Genomic DNA, 20946 nt, shown 5'->3' on the forward strand with positions numbered 1-20946 from the left:
GGGGGAAGCGGCCCAGTGCAGATAGGCCTTTGCAGGCCTTTTCAAGGGTTTTGACTTCTGCTGTAAGTGAGATGAAGAGCCATTAAGGGATTCTGAGGAGGGGGTGGAGGGATGGGGCATGATCTGACTTAGATCTCAGAAGGATTCTTCTGCCTGGCGGGTGGAGGTGGACAAGGAGAGGAGATGGGTGAGAGGTCATGAGAATCCCAGCAGCAATGCAGGGGGAGATGCCCTCACCGTGGCTGGATTTTGGTGATTGGGTGTGGGGCACGAGGGGTTCCTGTGAGTGCTGGGGAGCACCGGTCAGTCCCACTTGCCAATCCTGTGGCCTTGGGCAGGTCCCTCCCCCTGAGCTCGGCGGCCTCACCGTTCTGTTGTGTTGGTCGGGGTTCAACTAGAGAAACAAACCCAGGGGGAGCTATGTAGCAGGAGATTTCTTGCAAGGAATTGGTCACACAGTAGTCGGGGCTCACTTTGCAAGTCTGAGACCCAAGGCCAGCCTGGCGCCACGGTGCACAGGTGAAATTTCCTCTTCAGTGAAGCCTCAGCTCTGCCTGCAAGGCCTGATTGACTGAGCACTACCCCCCCACCCCAAGTTTTAGGACAATGTCCCTCAAAAGAAACTGTGTTTAGAGTTCTTCCCGTGGCTATGAGGTCCTCCCTTGTACACATTCAATCCAGGGATGTTGACAGAGCACGCGGGCCTGAACTACAGTACAGGATGGTTTCAGATAATTCTTGGACTTCAGGAGCCTCAGTCCGGTGGAGGCAAGACTTATAAATAAATACACAGAAGGGAAGTGGGGTGTATGCCCGAGGCTGGAGTGGTCAGGGAGCATTTCAGAGGAGGTGATGTTGCTATGCGTTTTGAAGGAGGTATAGGGATTGGCTAGCATGACAACACTTGCCGTGGTTTTGTTTTTGTTTTTGTTTTTGTTTTGTTGTTGTTTTTTTTTTTCAACGTTTATTTATTTTATTGTTTGGGACAGAGAGAGACAGAGCATGAACGGGGGAGGGGCAGAGAGAGAGAGGGAGACACAGAATTGGAAACAGGCTCCAGGCTCTGAGCCATCAGCCCAGAGCCCGACGCGGGGCTCGAACTCACGGACCGCGAAATCGTGACCTGGCTGAAGTCGGACGCTTAACCGACTGCGCCACCCAGGCGCCCCTGTTTTTATTTTTTAATACTTATTTTTGAGAGAGAGAGAGAGAGAGAGACCAAGTGTGAGCGGGGGAGGGGCAGAGAGAGGGGAAGACACAGAATCTGAAGCAGGCTCCAGGCTCTGAGCTGTCAGCACAGAGCCCGATGTGGGGCTCGAATTCATGAACCCTGAGATCATGACCTGAGAGCCAAAGTCGGACGCTCAACCGACTGAGCCACCCAGATGAACTTTGTCACATCTGCAAAACACCTTCCCCAGAAACACCTAGAGTCCTGTGTGGTGGGATAACTGGGAACTGTAGCCTAGCCAGGTTGACACATAAAACTGGCTGTCACATCTGTAAAGTGAAGGGGTTGTCAGAGCAGTCTCCTTTCCCAGAGTGCAGAGGAGGTGGTGCAGTGAAGGGCTTTGTGCAGAGGTCAAGGAGGTGGTGCAGTGAAGGGCTTTGTGCCTGGTGGGTAGGGAGGGCCTGTGGCTCGTGGTCGTGCTTGGCTTCCTGCAGGAGCTGAGAGGGGGCTGGAGCAGGCTCCCCAGAGCAGAGGGTCCTCTCAGACCTGAAAAAGATCCAATGCTCCCCTCCCATTTCTGGAAGCTGCATTTCTCCACAGCCCGGCTGCGGTGATCTGAGTTTCACCACCAGGGGGGGCAGGCGGCCGCGGATCCTGTGGTTTCCTCTTGGCCCGGCGTCGGGAATGCTTGCTAGGCAGAGGGCCTGCAGCTACTTTAAATGCAAATGAGGTTACTCAAGAGTGTTTCAAGTTTGTTCTTTTGGGCACGTGTTGATATTCCTCCTGAAATCCTGTTTACTTTATACTTTTCCTTGGAAATGTGGCAAGTTCAGTCCGACTTCCATTTTACTGATATAAAATCTGCATTATTGGGCAAAGTTAATGATGTCAGTGTTACTCTGGGGTCATTGCATAGAAGCATGTTGCTTGAAGGTAAGAGTTTAGGTTTGGGGGTCAGACGTATAGGGTTTGAACCCCAGCCATGCCATGTGTTTGCTCTGTGGCTAGCAAGTTGCTTAACCTCAGATCCTCATGCCCTATAGTGAATATGGGGGATAAAATAGTGTCTTTCTCATTAAATGTAAGGATCATCGTAGCAGAGGTCCTGGCCTGAAGCAAACTCCCAAAGAGAGCGGCTGCCACTGTTATTGTTTTGAGTTTTGATAGATCCTGAAAGGAGGTGAGAAGTTGGTCTTACCTTTGATCCACGAGTTAAAAGACCCACTTGAAACATGTATTTTCCTTTTCTAAGCCCTAGGCCTGGCCTCAGAGGAGACAGAACCTAGACCCCACCATTGCTGAGTATTCTGTACAGTTAAGAACATGGATTCTGGAACCAGAATGTGTAGTTTCATGTCCCAGCTCTGTCAGCTGTGTGGTCTTAAGCAAGTCCTTAACTTCCCTGTGCCTCAGTTTCCTAGTCTGTGAAATGGGAATGATGATAGCACTTCATCCAATTGTCTGTGGCTTGAATACAACTACTACATATGAAATGTTAACTCCACAGACCGTGCCTCACACAGTCAACACTCACTGAGGGTTAAGCCATTTAAAGAAAAAAATTTTTAATGTTTATTTTTGAAGGAGAGAGAGAGAGAGAGACAGACAGAGCATGAGCGGGGGAGGGCAGAGAAAGAAGGAGACACAGAATCCAAAGCAGGCTCCAGGCTCCAGCTGTCAGCGCAGAGCCCAATGCTGGTCTCAAACTCACAAACTGTGAGACCATGACCTGAGCCAAAGTCGGCTTAATAGACTGAGCCACCCAGGCACCCAAGCCATTTTTATTGTGAATAGGAAGCAGCACCACTGGTATCCAGCTGTCAAATAGGAGGGACCACTGGCCTTGCTGTTTTCCCTCCTCCGGAAGGAACCCCTCCCCGTCATATGGGAGAAGGTGGGGTGTGCACCATCTCATAATTGTTGGTAAATCTTGTAACAGCCTGGGCAGGTGGTCTTGTCCTCATTTTATAGACCAGCAGAGGTAGGTTAAGGGCCTCGCCCACGGTCACCCAGCCAGGTAGACACAGGATTTGAATCGGGCCCTCCTGATCCAAACCTCTCCCACTGAAGTCTGTTCCATCTTGAACAAAGACCCAAGGGATCCACGGGTGACCAGGGCTTGGGCTCTGAAGGCCTCTAGCAGACTGGGATGGGGGCTGCCCCAAGAGAATACGCCTGAGGTATCTAGAGGGAACTTACTGGCCACAAGGGGAAAGGGTTTTTTTTTTTTTTTTAATTTTTTTTTCAACGTTTATTTATTTTTGGGACAAAGAGAGACAGAGCATGAACGGGGGAGGGGCAGAGAGAGAGAGGGAGACACAGAATCGGAAACAGGCTCCAGGCTCCGAGCCATCAGCCCAGAGCCTGACGCGGGGCTCGAACTCACGGACCGCGAGATCGTGACCTGGCTGAAGTCGGACGCTTAACCGACTGCGCCACCCAGGCGCCCCAAGGGTTTTTTTTACAGGGTGTGACTAATATACTCTTCATTTGTTTTTGTATGAATTTGGTTTTTAATGAAGTAGATTTGCTTAAAGCATAAGTATTGGCTACTATGAAAAGTTTATCTACCCGCCTCCTGTAGAGGAAGCATCTAAGAGGGGCTGCTGTCTGTCCAAGGTGGGAGTGGGCAGAACTGGTCTGCTGGTCACACTTCCACCAAGCCCTGGAACTAGGCAGAGGTGTGAGCAGGGACATTATAAAGCAGAGAAAGTGGGTGTGTGAGGCCTCTGGGGCTGTCCTCCCCCCAGAGGAAGATCCCCGTAGGGCAAAGAGCAAGGCTGGGGCCTGATCTGCTCACCAGCCGCTCAGGAAGAGGGACAGAGTCACAGCAGACAGCAGCAGCTTTCCTTGAGGCTTTCATTTCTCTTAAACGATTGCTGGTCCCTGGCCCCAGGCCCCATGGGAGCTCACGGTTCAGCTGAGGAAGGAGGATATTGTCAGGGACTCATCAGTGAATGCAAGACAGCATAGGTTGTGATCCACAAGCTGTGGGAGTCAACTAGAAGGGGGCAGGGCTAGACAAGATAGGAGAGGCCAGAGATGAGCAGAGGGGTGGGCAGTGCCTCTGGTGGGAGGGCTGGGCATGAGCAAGGCCTTAAGAGGCTGGAATCAGGGTGAAGAATTTGAGGGAAGGAGAGGTGTCTAGCCTGACAGGAGTGGAAAGAGGGCTGGGGAAGGAGAGAACAGGAGAGGAGTCTGGAAAGGAAGCCTTGGAGGCTACATCAGCAAGACTTTTGAAAGCAATTTCCAAGGCTTTCTGGTCTGCCCGAGCCACCCATCCTCAGTGAGAAAGACCCAGGCTGCTCGGAGAACACGGCCAAGATATTCCTGGCACCCTCCAGCGGACTGTTCCAGAAGTGAACGAGTCTCCTGAAGGCATCGCCTTCTGGCACATCTCACCCGGGCTGGTGTTTTTAAACAATTCTTATTTTCATGGCTCCGGGTCCTCCGCCTGATGTCAACCCTGGAGTTCAAAGCCAACTAATTGTAAATGAAAGGAGGCTGATTGATCTGGCAGCCCCGCAGCCAGCCCATGTGGCAGTGATGGGATGGAGAAAGTGAACACGCTGCTCACGTGTGTGTCTGTGCCGCCACTCCCCCAGCCAGAGTCAGCGTGGCCCTGCTGCCCCACTGGCCTGGACATGAAGCATAGTTAGGCGGGCACACGTGGAGGGCTCCTGGCGTCACCTGCCTCACCCCCCTGCTAGCTTTGATTCCCTCTGCCCTCTGTTCTCTCTGCCCCTCGCTCTTGTCTCCCAGCTTCCTCTACCAGGAAAGCAGGAAGACGGTCTGCAAACGAACAGCACGTACAAAGGCTGGAGGTGTGCTTCAGAGTCCTTGGCCTGCTCGTTGAAGTACCAGTCCCCAGGCCCTGTCCAGATCTGCTGAGTCAGCATCTCCAGGGGTGGTGCCTGGGAATGTGCAGGTTTGATGGGCTCTCCGGGGATTCTGAGATCGAGCCAGAGTTGAATTTGAGATGGGTCATCCTCGTGGGTTGGTGGCGGTGTTGGGGGTAGACAGGCAGCGAGTCTGCACAAGCATTGGTATCCTCGTGGTGCACTGTGACTGGACGGGGCTGCGCCTGGAAGATGCACTCAGTTGTCTACCAAGTTGGGGCAGAGGGTGGGCCACCAAGGGAAAGGGGGACCCGTCCGAGGACAGAGAACCGTGGCCCAGCAGTCAGGGCTGGGAGAATGGCTAAGGGGCCTGCCCAAGCCCTGAATTCCCTCCTGGCCTCATCAGGAGGCAGTGACGAGACTCCGTCTGCCTTTTATTTCCACAAGGTTGTCTTCTTGGGGGTAGGAAACACCCACGTTGTGGTCCAGCAGAGAAATGCTTCCCACCATAGCCGTCAGCCAGAAAATAATGTGCTCCTCGCTTCGGCTTTTGGTTTATAGACATGTGACAAAAGAGGCAGCATTTCCAGTAATGATGAAGCCAGTGGAAAAACAAAGATTTGGGGGAAATGTGCATTACTTATTGTTTTAGCACCTTTTTCTGATCTAAAGTTACTTTGTTTAGAAACAGAAATGTGGCGTGTGTAACTTTGTTGGCTCGTGGCATTTTTATAATTGGTCAGTTCTGAAATGTGAAGACAAAGGAAAATTTTCCAAAGTTTCAGTAAAAATTAGACGTTTGCAGGGGGGAAAAAAGAGTTTTTCCCTGACTCTGTCTGCTTTGCCCCTGGATCTAGTCATTGCCACAACATGCCCTGGTATGTTGATGTATGAACATCATATGAAGGTATGAAGATGTATTTGTTAATGTTAGAACTGGAGTTGTGCACTGAGGGAGGAAACTAGGTGGTGTCAAAGTCTCTTCTCTTCCCTCCCCTTACTTCCCCTGCCCTCCCCTTAACTTTCTTGTGCTCAGAAGGAAGAGTGGTCACCTCCTGGTGATCCTTCCCTCTGACACTGCTTCTCGCTAATGGGTGCAGCATTGTAGGAGACCCCATTGGTGTCTGGGGGCTGGAGTGTTGGATCCGGGTCAGGATTGGGTGCCTAGCTATTTCCGGCAGGAGGGTGAGGTCCTTACAAAGCTGTGATAACAGACCAATGACAAGAGACCAAACTAAGACTGTCTTTTGTGCATTGGTGGTGGCCCCCTGGGGAAAGCTTGCAAACATGCAGATTTTCACACCCCTTGCGGCAGATCTTTCAGAATGGGACAAGTTCTTCTGGTCTGTCAGCTCCCCTGCCGTGCAGCATCCCTCCCTGGAGCCTTTTAATGCCAAGAGCCCCTCATCCGTTCGCACTTGCATTTGATCACAGGGTTGTGATGAAGGAGGGCTCTTTCCTCAGCTGCTTCCGTGACCTCGGTTGCTCTCTGCTCTGAGTGCACAGCTTAGTCACCAGTGGCAGCTCTCCCCTGGGTAGGGGGAGAGCCCTTAAAGGCTAAATTGATAGGAAGTGGGTTTCTGAGTGGATGCTGGTCCTAGACTTCCCAGCTAGGATGAGATGGTTCCTGCCATACCCATAGCAGACCTCACTGGCTCTGCCACGGCTGCCTTGTAGATTTCTCCCATGAACACCTGAGCACCTCTCTCCCAGGCCCTGCAGTAGAAGTCAGGGGATAGCAAGATGGATAGGATGAGGTCCTTGTCCTCAGGACTGTCAGTTGGGTGCAGGAGGTAGGAGAGTAAACAGCAGTTCTGATACAACATCCAAGCGTTGTGATGGAGGTGGGGCAGAGTGAGAGGGAGCCTCCCCTTGGGAGGCACACAGCCCTGCCTGGGGGTGCCGAGCAAGGCTTTCCACACCGGGTTTTCTGAGGTTTGTAAATGAGTCAGCCTGGAAAAGAGGGAGAGAGGCCGCACAGAGGACATCTGGCCAGCCTCGGCATCAGCAGAGCCACGTCTTCTGTCATCCACGTGCCCGCAGTGCCTACCGGGTGGTGCTACTTCAGAGATGCTGTTGCAAATGGCCGCTCACTTGCTAAAGTTGTTGAAGCTTAAAAAGTTCCAGTTATAAAATTAGTCCTTTTCCCTGGGCTGGGGAGAATTTGCCCTAAGAGCCACCTCTGACCCTTTCCTTATCAGGAGGACTCTAGCTTCCAGCTGCCCCCTGGGGGACACATGTCCTTGCCTGTGAAAGGAGCATGAATCTGGATTCCATACAGTTCCAGGGCCATGCCCGCCCTAGCCGGGTGCCCGGCACCAAATATCCGACTGACATCTCCACTGGGGAAGGAATATCCAGCCAGCGAGTCCCCCCGGCGGTTTGGTGATTGCCCATGACTGACAGGACAGAGAAAGAGCAGCCCTTTCATACCACAAGTGAAGACCCGGGGGACCCAGAGGATGGTCCCGTTTTCCCACACTTCCATAATGAGCCAGGACAGGGCCCTCTGAGCACCGATCTCCTTCCTGACTTTCCCTGGGGGTAGAAGGTCAGCGTTCAGCACAGATCCTGAGCTCTGATGCCAAAGGGTTAACTCTGTGCTCCCCGGAGAGCTCACACACCCCTGACCGCTGTCCTCCCGGCCCTCCCAGTTGTGCCTTCTGGGAATAGCCTGGTCACGTGTGAGCCAGATGTGGGGATTTCCCAAGCAGTGATGTGTGCGCAGGCACACAGGCACACACATCCACGCACGCGCGTATGCACACACTGCTCTGTTGACGTGGCATCTGAGAGCTCGGGGGATTGGTCCAGACCCATGCAGAGCACGAGACAGATGGGGGTGAGGAGAGGCCCAGGGGTTCCTGGCACATACCGTGGGGGGCTGCTCCAAGCCCTGCTGAGCCTGCTCCCAGCAGACATTATAGATAAGCCAATTCTGGCTCAGACGCCTGTTTCCTGCAACATCCATCTTGCCGTAGACCATATTGGTTATGGATACATTTTTAAAATAATCTCTTTGAAGGGCTTTACAGCAGATGCTGGACCAGAGCCTTTTAGGGATGTTCTGCCGGGCCTGGGGGAGGTGGAGTGAGGGGACGCCTTTCCGTGAGCCTCTCTGCCTAGCACGAGCTAGGCTCAGGGTCTTGAGAAGGCCTATTTGTGGCTCAGAAGGCAAAACCTGGACTAGAGATATGCAGGGCCCTGGGTGCCAAGAGGACCCCAGGTCAGTGAGGTAAGCTGGGCCTCCGTTTCCCCACAAAGCCCTTGGGACTGAGTGCAGTGAGTGTGCACCCTTCCATCAGCCACTCAAGACTTACTGGCACCACCTACAGTGCTCAGGGTGCTGCAAGGATGCTGACCGGGATAAGAGCCTGAAGGAACTTCAGATCTGATTGGAGAGACTCATAACAAATTGTGATTAAGCACCTACTGTGTGCCAGATACTTGCTAGGACCGTAGCACTGGGCAGATATTCTGGAGCCAGCTGACACGGTCAGTGAACATTACAGAGATCCTTCCCAGGGCACGATGAGGGAGGCTGGCACCCCTTGGAAAGTGGGTTATCCTCAGTCTCAGTTCCGGCGTCAACTCTGCCTTGGCCCGCAGCCCCTCATCCCCACCCATGTCCCGCTGCAGTCGATGGCAGTGTCCAGCCACATGTCAGCTGCAGCCTTGTGAGTCTTACCCCAGAGGGGGTTCTCATTGTAGATGTGAGGCCTTCAGGACTCTTTCCTGCTGCATCGCCCCCCACAGACCTCCACCTGGGGTGCACCCTGCTGTGTCTGGCCTCCGCCTGCCCTGCGCTTGGCTCTCTGCAGCCTCAGGGAGTGAGGAGACACTTGAAGGGCAGCCCTGGCAGTGCCAGGCAGCTACACTGCCTCCCTCCCAAACCCACATGACTCCTGATGCAGACAGGAACGCCTGGGTAAATGTTCGCGCCCCTGTGCCCCCCCAAGCTTGGAGACAGATGGTGGAGAGTCGGTTTGTCATAGCCAAGGGCGCCCTACTGTGTGCGTGGCGGATGCTCATTAAATAGTCGGCAGTTGGGTCGCCTGGGTGGCTCAGTCGGTTAAGCGTCCAACTTCAGCTCAGGTCACGATCTTGCAGTCTGATTTTGAGTCCCGCGTTGGGCTCTGTGCCGACAGCTCAGAGCCTGGAGCCTGCTTCGGATTCTGTGTCTCCTTCTCTCTCTCTGCCCCTCCCCTGCTCTCTCTCTCTCTCTCAAAAATGAATAAACGTTAAAAAAAAAACTAATAACCTGATCATCTGAAAGCAAGAGTCCAGTCTGGAGGAAACAAGACATTGCACTTTTTGTAGCCCTGGGAATATTGGTCCTGAGTCCCTTGCTGCTGATCTCCATTACTCACTCATGGCTCTTATGGAGACTGAGCCAGGGAGACAGACAGGCTCCAGGGCTGGGGGGGGGGGCTGGGAACCAGCAGCTGCTCACCTCATCCTGCACTGCTGGCCCTTGTCTCTGCTCCCGCCTCATCCTCACAGATCCTGGCTTTGGCTGGGGGAGCCGGTGGGTGGGGCAACGGGAGGGGGATATCCCAGTAGGTGGGAGAGGACCACCAAGGCAGACCACCCCAGGGAGTGGGGAGGTGGCTGGGATCCTGGAACTCTGAACAGTGTTAAGTTTGTCTCTTTTCTGCACACCACCACCCCAGCATGGGGAGAGGTGAGAACCTGAGAACTGAGGGGGAGACCGCAACCCAAGGGGATGCCGTGGGGTCGAGCAGCAGCTGCTGGGAGTGGGGCTCAGAACCCCGCCAGCCTCCCCCCCACCCCAGCACCCCTCTGTCCACCCACGGCTCCTCTGACTAACCACGGCACCTGTCTTTCACCAGGACGCTTTGGGTCTTTTCAACAGGATGGAGGGGCAGCCCTCCCCACCGCCACCACCTCCCGGAGGCATCTGTGGCCCCTCTGCCCACACCCACTGGGGCTGGGCTGTCTCTGCTGGCCCCAGACGTGGCCTGGGCGGGCGCCCTTGGACTTAGTCCCTGAGGGACTGTGGAATGGCTCCAGGTCCAGCCTGGCCCCCACCCTACCCCATTCCCCACCTGAGGAGGGAAACTGACTGTTCTCTGACTGCATAGTTCAGCGGCCTGTGGGCCAGTAGTACATTCCTGCCCTGGGTTGGGCTGCCCCCACGCAGACTCTGGATTCTGGGAAAGACAACTCCTGGGGAAGGAGGCAGACCCCTTCTGATTGAGACCAAAATGAATAGGAATAATGGCTGCATGTGCAAAGGAAAGCCCAACAGAAATAATGAGCCACTGGCCAATGGCTGGGGAGAATCCAGAGAATGAAGTCCCCTGTTTTAGGCCGCTTTGTTCCCAGTTCCCAGCCAGCCTGCCTGCCTGGGCTCGAGTCTGGCTCAAGTCTTGCTGTGGGGCCTTGGGAAGAACCTCACATTTTGCATCTGTAAGTTACAGACTGCTGTGAGGATTAAATTAGTGCTCAGAAAATGTCTAGCCAGTGCCTAGCATGAGTGTTAGAGAGTGGGAACTGGTAAGATTTTTCTAGCCCCCAGCCCTGCCACTCACTTGCTGTGTGTTCTTAGACAAATTTCTTGCCCTCTCTGGTCCTAAGTCCTCACATGCTTCTTCTAGCCTTTGGAATACCACCAGGAAGCCAGAGATGTTGGTGGGGAAGGGACCTGGAGACAGACAATGGCCAGTCTTCCCATTTAGCATTTGCCTTCTGTCTTCAAGATGATACACATCAGAAATCCAGCCCTACTAAATTTATTCTTGAGTATTTCTGTTTGTTCAGCTCAGAGTTCTTAGGGTCCCTTCTAAGCATGGGGCCCTGTGGGACACCCTGGATCACATGCACCTGAAGCTAGCCCCAGTTTGGAGGCTGGGAGAGTAGGAGGCAGGGCCAGGGGTCTGAGCTGTCTGTCGCATGAACCCCTCACTGCTCCAGTCCAGGGGCATGATTTTTTTTTTTTATCATGCTGCCGCTCACCCAGGATCCAGTCCTGGAGCTGACCACGTGAGCAGGAGCTCACACACCTTACAACTGTATACTTCCGAACTCGCACCCACGTAGCTTTCGATTGCTATTCACGTTTGAACTATTGCCGTTTTCTTTCTTAGCAGTCTTAATTCAATGCCGTGCTTGTTTCCAGACGGCATTCCTATCGCTTTCACCGTCGTGCCTCGGTTTCTGCTGCTTGGAGCACAGCAACCTATTTCAGGCCCTCTGAAGTGGAGATATCACAGAGGCCAAAACGACTTCTTTTTGTAAAGGAAGCCTTCTTTGTGAAGGACTGTTAGCCCTGGAGGGCGGTTGTAAAGATCTGAGCTCTTCCATGCCTGTGAGCAGACAGCGCCTGGCCTCCAACAAGGGGTGTGTTCGCTCCTGGCAAGGTAGCATCTCCCGCTACTACTGTTCCGTGGCAGAGTGAGCAGCTCTTGGGCCCTGGTTAGCTCATGGCCTGAAAGCAGTGGTTGAGCTTCCCGGTGGCTTAGTCAAAAAGGAAAAGAAACACGGAGCCTCTAGGAAACCCAAGAAATCCAGCCCTGTGCAAAGTTTGGTTGTATAAAAGGGGAGGAAAGACTGGGCTGCAGCTGATGTTAGAACCCAGTTCAAGGCTGCAGTGAGGGAAGAACAGCAGCAGAACTCCGGAGGAGGGAGGGGTCTGGAGGGCTCAAGTGCACTGACTGCCGAAGAATAAAAGGACGGGGGCGCACCTGGGTGGCTCAGTCAGTTGAGCAGCCGGCTTCGGCTCAGGTCATGATCTCACGGTTTGTGGGTTCAAGCCCCGCGTCAGGCTCTATGCTGACAGCTTAGAGCCTGGAGCTTGCTTCGAATTCTGTGTCTCCCTCTCTCTCTGCCTCTCCCCTGCTCACGCTCTGTTTCTCTCAAAAATAAATAAACATTAAAAAAAAATAAAAAAAAAAAAGGACAGGGGTGCTCATTCCATTCGAGGCCCCTGGTGGGGTCCCTGCTTCTCCTCCCCTCTCAGAGGAGGGCTGTGGATGCTGATGCAGTGGGTGACCCTGCCCTTGGCTGGCTTTCCCTCCCTGAGGAGTTTGGGTTGCTGGCCGCTCTCCTGTCTCTCCCACCTGGGCTCACAGCCCACTCTGGATTTATTAGCTTGGATGGGTGGGACTCGCTTTACACCAGGGAAGGATTCCTGGAAACAATGGTTTGAGACTCAATTTGGGCAAATTGAACCCACTTCTCACTGCTCTGGAGTTACTCAAGGTTAACCGTGCTAGGAACCCGTCACTTTCCTAACTTCACTCTATCCAGGTGTGTGTTTATGTAGTACTTGGGCACGTGTGTGTTGGGGGGGGGGGGGCTTCCTTCAAGTCAGGGGCACCTGTGCTGTTGTTCTTTGGTTTCTCACAATCACCTGGACCTGACAAGAAGTAGGTTCAGTATCTAAGAAGTGTCCTCGGGTCACCGCATTTGGCCAGGACCTGCAGGCACCTGGTTTTCTCAGGGCCTGGATTCTTGCTGATCTGGGAGCACTATGGGATGGCCGAGGGAGCGACCCTGTCTCCCCACCTCCTGCCTCCCAGGCTCACACTGCTTTAGTCACCAGCTTGTCCCCATCACCCACTCCTGCTCTGCCCCAAGAGCCTCGTTCCTACCCCTCCAAAACCTTTCACAGGCATTAGGTCATTTCACCCTCAAAACAACCCTACAAAGAAGATGAGGAAAAGAGGCCCAGAGATAGGCCCAATGCCCCAGGATCAGTGAGCTGAGTGGCAGGGTAAGCACAAGAAACCAAGATCTTAAAAGAATTCTTGTTTCTGTTCTCTGCCTTTTTGTTTCTTGAATTAGTTGCTTTTTGCCCTTGAGTTTCCATATATTGAGCATGTGTTTAAGTGGTTTTCCCTGGAAAGGTGGTCGGTTTCTCTAGAAAGATTCGTTTCAGCTGTGGAGCAGTTGCATCATGGAGACTAACAGGTTTCTGCTAGAAGAGTCTAGAACATCACACAAGTGCCTTGGATATCGCCAGGCCCAAATGCTTGATTTTACAGCTGTAAGCGTTGAGGCCCAGAGAAGTCAAGCCACTTGCTCAAGGTCACAGAGCTGATTCTCAGCAAAACCAGTTGTGCAGATTCCCAGTCTGGCACCACTCACTTTCCACCGCCCCTCACTTTCCACCGCCCCTGACCCTGCCCTGTAAGGCCCTTGGTTCTGTCACCAGGGGAGAGGGAGGGAGAGACAGTGGGAGGGCAGGAAGCGGTTGGTTTGTGTCGGTCACAGCTGCTCACTTGGCTGTGCCTGCCCCTTGCTCCCTCATCCCATCCCTCTGTCTCTGCTTTCCCAGCCCTGAGCCAGCAGCCTTGTCTGCCTCCTGGCTGGAGTCTCCTCTGTTCATTGTAAGGAGGCGGGGGTGGGGTGGGGGGTGTCCTTCCCACCCTGGGAGAGGGCTTGCTCGGGTGGGCTGGAGACAAGGCACTCCAAAGTGGGGAGAGATTTGGGGTGGGAGCAGCGGAACTGGATTAATTTTGCAGATCCAGGGGACTGGGAAATAAATCATGTTTTTAAAAAGACAGGCTTGTTTCTGGTCCATTTCCCATTTTCCTTTGGAGAGCAAAGGGAAGGCCTGCTTCTGGGGGGTGCTGGGGGTGGGCATGAGCTTGGGTTGTTCCACACTTAGCAGTGGGGCTCAGTTTCCAGAGGCTGAGAGATCTTTTCCTGTCTACTCCCCACTCCCTGCCCAAATGCCCAAACCCCAAGGGCCTGGAAGGGCATCAGACCCTTCAAGATGATTACTGAAAAAATTACCCAAGCAGCAGAGACCTTATGTGCATGTAGTTTAGGTGGGTCAAGAGCCCCCACTTCTCCCGCCCAGGGTTTGGGGGTGCCCCCCCATTGATGAAGACAGCAGCAGCTCCCCTCATCTTCTAGCATGTGTGTTGGCACATCACTGCTCACAGGCCAAGCCCAGCCCGCCATGTCGTTTTTAAGTAAAGTTTTATTGGCACACAGCCCATTCAGTCTTCTACAGACTGTCAGGGGCTGCTTTTGTGCTGTAACAGCAAAGGTGAGTAATCTTGACAGAGACCACATGGCCCACAAAGCCTAAAATGTTGACTCTGGCCCTTTACAGGAAGAGTGTTAACCCCCGTTCTAGCAAAACGAGCCTTCCTGGGTTCTCAAGGCCTGAGCCAAATAATTGCCCTTGGCTCACTGAAAGAGGTTAACATTTCCCGAAAGTTTTCCTTCTGACAGCCCAAAAAGAAGCCAGAATGGAAGGTGTACAAGTAACAAGTGCAACAGAGATGGGTAGAGATGTGGACCCTCTTAGCTGGGTTGGCACAGGGCTGAGTGGGGCCAGATGGGGCTGGAGTGGGCCTGGTGCTGGGCCTGCGGGATGGTGAGGATGGCCTTGCTGGGTGGCAGACCACTGGGCCGCATTTGGGGTACAGCAAAAGGGAGTTAGAGCCCCAGCAAGGCGTGGCACCAGGTAATGAGGCCCTCCCCATTTGGAGTTCAGGCCACACCAGCTTCAAGCCTCAGAGGTGTGCCTACCTTGTGTCAGCCCTACCAGGGCATGAAAGTCGGGCCCTCATAGCTCCTGCTGCCCAGGAAGCTTCTGGCTACGAGTCCAGGTGAGAGACTCTGGCCGTGGAATGTTTGTCTTTGGGGTGCAGTCTTCCAGAGTCCCTCCACCCCCGATCCCAGCTGACCTCGTGTTTGGGGGTGTCAATGGGAAGGCATCTCTGACTGGGTGCTAGCGTCTTCTCAGCACATCCAGTATCGAACACCGTCTGGTTTTCGTCCTTGTGACTCCAGTAGGGTTTTCCTGGTGCCCTAAGGTTGGTTTGAACGAAGCTTCTGGGAGATGCTGCCGATGGTAGCGAACCGTCGTTGAGCACTGACTGTGGTAGGCACTACGCTGAGCACTTTTTGCGTATTACGTCATTTAACCCTTGTAGCAACCTAGAAAGTAAATATGTCATCTGTGTCAGTTTTTACAAGGGAGGGAACAGGTTCAAGGAGGTTAAGTAAGTCTCTCCAAGGGGAGAATCTGCACAGTCAGACTCCGGAGTCACTAAACCCCTCTACCAGAGCCCCTCACTGCTGGTTTACAATGAGAGCAGGAAGTGACTTGCTGAGTAAGGGGGAATTAGGTGCTTTAATTTATGACTAGCATCAACTGATCACCTGGAGTCTGTAGCCCCACACCAGGTGGACACCGTACTAGCTGTGCGACCTTGGGCAAGTTACTTAACCTCTCTGGTTAATTTTCCTCATCTGCAAACTGGAGGGAGTACCTAACCATTGTAGGATTATTCTGGAAAACAAAGGAGTTACTATATTTCAAGGCTCAGCGTGACTCTTGGTGTACAATAAATGCTACATGAACCTTTGCTGCTGTTATGATTATCTTTACTGTCACTGGGTCAGGCAGCTCTCCGGACCAGCACTGGGTGCCTCTCAGACTCGCATCTCAGTGTTTGCTTCTTACTGGCCCCACTGCAGCCAACGCTGTGCTCTTTCGGAGGCGATGAGAAGTTCAGCAGAGAAAGCAGCAGCCCGGGGTGATCCCAGACCTGGTTCCATTTCCGGCTCTGTTACTCTATGCTTGTGGGAACCTGGGCCAGTCTCCTCCCCTGTAAAATGGGGCGAAAAATGCATACCCACCTCAAGGGACTGTCGAGTGAATGAAGCACTATATACTCTGGGTAGACTGTCAGTGCTTTTAACATGTTGACTCTCTGATACTCTGGAGTTGTTCACACCGTTGATCAGGCTAAGAGCTATCTGCCTCATTATAATGTTATCGTATTACATATGTCCTTTTAGGCGCTTTGACTTTACTCCTCTGTCTTGGCAGAAGGATAACTTCTAACCTCATTTCACAGATAAGGAAACTGAGGTCCAGATCAGACATGACTGTCTGAGCCTGAGATAGAGACCCCATCTCTGATGGTCACTAAAGGTCCCGGTCCTTCTGGGTTGGAATTGGGGCGTGAGACTCTAAATGAGTCTTCTTCCTTCCATTCTGCCAGGGCCTGTCTTCCTCATTGGGTAGGGCTGGGTCAAGAGCTGGACAAGACATCAGAGCTCAGTGGTGTGGGGCCTCAAGACTGGAGACTGGCCTTGGACTCTCCAACCCTGATGTCTGAGGGTCCAGGTCCAAGCTGCTGAGCCTGCTGGCCTGGTGAGGATCCTTGGAGCCACCAGGCCCTGTGCGGCCAGCCACCCACCCACATGGCCAGAGAGAAAGGTCCAGGCTGCTTTCTCCAGGGCAGTGATAACCAGTGGGCCCAGTTCCAGGCGGGGATTGTGTAGGATTCTCTGTGCTCCAGAGGATTCCTGCGTTTCGGCAGACACCTCATTATCCCCATCCGTCCCAGCCGGCTGTGTCCCAGCGCCTCTGTAATCACTCAGGCCCACGCCCAGCAGCCAGCCCAGGGCCAGGAAATCACTCCCCTCCCCTCCCCCGCCTTCCGCCGCCAGCCCAAAGCGGCGCCTGCAGCCACTTGCCCGGTGGACCTCCTGCCTGCCTAACGGTTCTCTCTCCTCCTCTGATTCTCCTCTCTCTCCTGCTGCTGCTTGCTCTCGGGGGACTCGGAAGTGTGGCTCTCCAGCTGGGCTGAGTCTCCCAAGAAGGACGTGACAGGTACTGCCCTGAGTGCATGTGTGTGAGCATGTGTGTCCGGGGGCACGCACGTGTGGGAGCCGGTGCCCGCCGGCCGCGGTCCGCATGCTTCCCTGTGATGCGTAGCAGCCCTTTGTCGGCATGCCGGCCGTCCCCTGGGCCCCCTCTTGCTCTTCCGCTAGCCGTACTCGCTGCCTTCCTTACAACCCTCTCTAGGCCCCAAGTCCAACCTTGGAGGCTTAGATGGGTGATGACCACATAGCACAGTGTGTAAACAGATGCATTTCGGACCCAGAGGTACGGGTTTGTTCCCAGCTCTGCCCTGTCCTGGCTGTGTAAACTTAACCTCCCTCAGCAATGCACTGCCCCCTCCCAGGGAGCCTGGCACACAGAAGGTGCTCAGGTGATGGTGAGGCTACCATCATCCTGTACGTGAACTCAGCTGGTCATCCCTGTGAGGTGGGCCAGCCAAAGATGGTCAGTCCCACTTCAGGCAGTTACCTTGAGGCAGAGAGCTGAAGTCTCAGCAGCCCCTCCCTGCCCCCAACCCAGCCTGGTTTCCAGGGGCCCTCACTGGGGAGCTGCAGCAGGTTAGGGAATCCTGTGACTGCTGTCACAGCCTCTGAGCCCCAGAGCTTAGAGCTGCCTCTGCCTCAGTGGCCTTGCCAGGCTTTGGGCTTCGTGGCCCAGGATTGGGCCTCAGGGACTTGGGCCTGTGCCTTGTGCCTAGGCAGAGCTGGGCTGGGGATCAGGGGCTTCCCTGGTCTTACTGGTCAGTGGGAGAGAAACCTAGACAGGGTTCTCAGCTGCTAGAGGGAGATGGTGGCAGGCAGAGGGATGGGAATTCCAGAAGGTCTTCTAGGAGCCCCTCCATTTCTGAGAGTGCTACCTCACACACACGCACGTACACGCGTGCGCACACACACACACACACACCCATTCTGCCCAAACATGTAGCAGAGATTGAAGCTTGGGAGCTGGGGAACAAGGCAGAAGGGTCAGAGGTCAGAGGGGCTGGGCCAGCCCCCACTGTCAGTCAGCCAGAGGCTTGGCCCCACCTCACCACAGCTGTGGGTAAGAACATGGGGGGTCGACGTTTTGGGAGGGGGCCAGAGGAGAAAGGCAACAGGCAGGAGGACCCCTTCCCTGACCCACGCTCCTTGCAGCCATCCTTCTAGTGTTGTCTGTGACGAGGGCCTGGGCCTGACTAATCACTGGGCTTCTGTCCCTTTTTCCCCTCTCCACGAGCCAGTGAGCCAGAACCCACTTGGCCCACAACTATACATTTTATTCATGAAACGTATAGCCTGGCCGCCCAGGGGCCTATGGAGGAGCCGGCAGGCTGAGTCCAGCCTGAGAGGAACCCGTTGTGAGGGGCTAGAGAGACCTTTGGTCGGATGCCAGGGTTTCGTGGGTGGGGGGGGAGGGGAGGGGGTCAAGGACAACATGGGGAGCCTGGGGTGGGGGCTATCACAGGGCTTAGCTTCTCAGGATGAGCCCAGCTGTTTGGAGTGAGAAGCTGAGGGGAAGCAGTGTGGACTGGGAAAAACCAGCCAGACTTGGAGTTCAGGGCTGGAGTCTTGGGCAAGTTGCCAGCTTTCTCTGGGCCTTGGTTTCCCCATCTGGAATGTCAGAGAGTGCATGAGACAGTAAGGGGCAGATGTGGGGGATCCTTGTAGGTAAGATTCCTCAGGCTGCATAGCCTGGCATCTCCCCCAGAGTGGGCCCAGGGGGCTCAGACCCGGTCTCTAGCTGGCAAGTAAACAGTGCTTGCCTGGAGGTGGGGTTGGACAGAGGCATGTTTCAGGGACACAACCGCAGCCACCCTTTTCCTGGCACGTGTGGCCCTTGCCCTGAGCCGCCTGCTGATTCTGAGGCTGCAGGGGAATCTGAAACCGTCCCGCTTCCCCCCAAATATCCCATTTCCTGTTTGTTTTATAAACACTGTCTGTAGTTTACTTAGGACATTAATCTTGTCACCTCATTCCATGCGCAGAACAGCCCATTGAGGTAGGTACTTGTACTGTACCTGTTTACAAATGAGGAAGCTAAAGCTCAGAGAGGTTAAGTGTCTTCCCCAGGGTCACAGAGCTAGTAAGGGCAAAGCAGGACTGGATCTCAGACTCGAATTTTATGCTTTCACATCATGAATTTCAGGCAGTTGAGGCCAGTGCCAGTCCTGGGCATGTACTCTCATCAGGGAGACTCTGGTCTAAAGCACACAGTCTGATTGGGGCACAGTGCCCCACAAGAAATCCAGCAGAGGACAGGAGTGAACCCTGCAGCTAGAAAAATCAGGTGACTCCTGGAGGGTCAGAGATGGTTAGGTAGAATTGGAGTTGGTAGAAGAAGGGAAGGCATTCCAGGCAGGGAGAACAGCTAAGGCAAAGGCTTGGAAGTAAAAACCTACATAAAACAGTGTGGTGGGCACACAGTGCCCTCAGTACATGTGTATTGAATCATGAATGTTGCCTGGGATGGCCCGGGGCGGGGGGGCAGCTATGTGTCAGGGAACTTGGGAGACTCAAATTGTCAGAAAGACTGAGCTTGAATTTGGCCTTTATTCTGGAGGCAACAGGGACCCATTGAAGGTGTTGGAGCAGAAGACTGACTTGGCAAAAGCCTCATTTAGAAGTTTAAGTTGGCAGCGAGGATCAGGCAAGAGCCAGGGGTCCATCCAGGTGGTAGTAGGAGGAATGCAGGTGTGAGGCAGGGCTCCAGGGAACTGCCAGAGCCCTAGCAGATCCAGCTAGGGGCTCTGAATAACAAGGGGCCCATCCCTGGATGAGACTGTTGCAAAGTCCCCTTCCAACCTGGGAAAGGGTCTCTCTCTAGAAGAAGAAGTACACCCCTTCACCATGCTTCTGTCAAACCCTTCCCATCTAAAGACCAGAGGCTCCATCCACTGCCCCTGCCCTTCCTCCTCCTTTGGGCCGACTTCTCCAGCCCCCAATTTTCCAGGCCTTGGCTGGGAGGGGATCCAAAGCAGCCTTTGTGGGATGACATCACCCACCGGCCCGCCTGCCGAGTGGTTTCTCATCTGGATACCTGCTCCCAGCTCATGCCTGCCCAGGCAGCCCTGGGCAGGCAACACCCTAAGAGGCAGATGCCAGAGTGAGCTGGGAGCCTGCATGTGCTGGGGGAGGGGGGAGCAGCCAGGAGCGCAGAGTGTCTGTGTGTCCATCTGTCCATCCCACAGCCTTTGGACTAGCTTCCAGGAAGTGCCATCGCCTGTCTTCTTGTGCTCTGGAAACCCTGGAGAACATTCTCTTAACTTTTCTACCTGTGTCCCAAAATGTCAGTCTTCAGAAAGCTTAGGCCAATTTTCCAAGGGGTTGGGGGGAGGGGGGCGGAATTTTTCCCGTCTTTGAAATCTTGCCTCAGATTTCCTTGGCTTGGATTAAAATAAGCTGAAGTCTCTCCATTCCCCATCACCCCTGCTTGTCCTCTCTAGCAGCTTCTGGCCACAAGCTCGTCACTCCTTGCTCCTCTGTCCTCTGTTTCCCCATCTCCCCTTTTTCCTTTCCTTTCCTTGTCTAGCTTCCCTGAATTTCAGAGGTGAGGCCTTGCCTGGTTTATCTGTATTGGCTCAAAACAAACCACTAAATCACTCTGTTCCTATCTCCGCCCATTTGTTCATTTCATTCATTCATTTTGCAAACACTTGCTGAATGCCTGCTACCTAATGGACCCTGTGGTCTGCCCAACAGATGTAGCAGCAGTCAAAGAGGAACCCACACTCCAGTCTCTATTAAACACCAACCTTGTGCCAGGTGTGTGAAGATAGGGTGAGGCAGGGTCCCTTTGGAAACCGAGGATCAGTGGCTGTCTGTAGGTGGCAAATGGTAGAGAAGTTCAGAACACAAGAGACCGTGTCTGGTGAGCTTGGGTTCAAGTCCCAACCGTGTGACCTTAGGAAAATTGCTTGCCTTCATGAGCCTCAGTCTGCCTATGTGTAAAATGGGTCTTTGACAGATCCTACCACATAGAGTTGTTGTGAGGATCCAGTGAGAGGGCAAAATGATGCAGTCAGGTGCTTGGCATAGTGCTGACCGTGAGTGAGCACTGAGGGCCTGCTGTTAATTGTCAGTATAATCTGGGCTCTTGGGATTTGGAAGCTCTCTAAGCCTCTGGGAACTCCTCTTTTCTGTTTGTATCGGGAGTTTTTCTTTCCTACAAACTGGAAGGGGAGCCCCTGTGTCTCACAGGGCAGGGGCTGGCCCTTTTTGTGTTGGGTGCACTGAAGAAGTGCTCTTGGCCACAGGGGCACTGGTGTCCCCCCAGGGGCACAGTGGGAGGGAGCCTCTGTCAGCACCATGCCTGGTGGGAAGGGACAGGCTCAAAGGCTG

The 20946-nt window shown here is 53.9% G+C and overlaps 1 protein-coding gene across 3 annotated transcripts in view; it reads left to right on the plus strand.

The window, feature by feature from the left end:
- SH3PXD2A (SH3 and PX domains 2A) overlaps positions 1-20946 on the plus strand; it is a 245736-nt gene that overhangs the window by 164239 nt on the left and 60551 nt on the right. For 2 of the 3 annotated variants that reach the window (XM_030334928.2, XM_030334930.2), the window contains exon 7: positions 16574-16618. The exons of the other annotated variant lie outside the window; for it this stretch is intronic. In XM_030334928.2, coding sequence (XP_030190788.1) covers positions 16574-16618 — 45 coding nt within the window. The remainder of the gene's footprint in view (positions 1-16573; positions 16619-20946) is intronic. 3 annotated transcript variants of the gene reach the window in all.

The sequence above is a fragment of the Lynx canadensis genome, chromosome D2 (genome assembly GCF_007474595.2).
Source record: "Lynx canadensis isolate LIC74 chromosome D2, mLynCan4.pri.v2, whole genome shotgun sequence".
NCBI classification, from domain to species: domain Eukaryota; kingdom Metazoa; phylum Chordata; class Mammalia; order Carnivora; family Felidae; genus Lynx; species Lynx canadensis.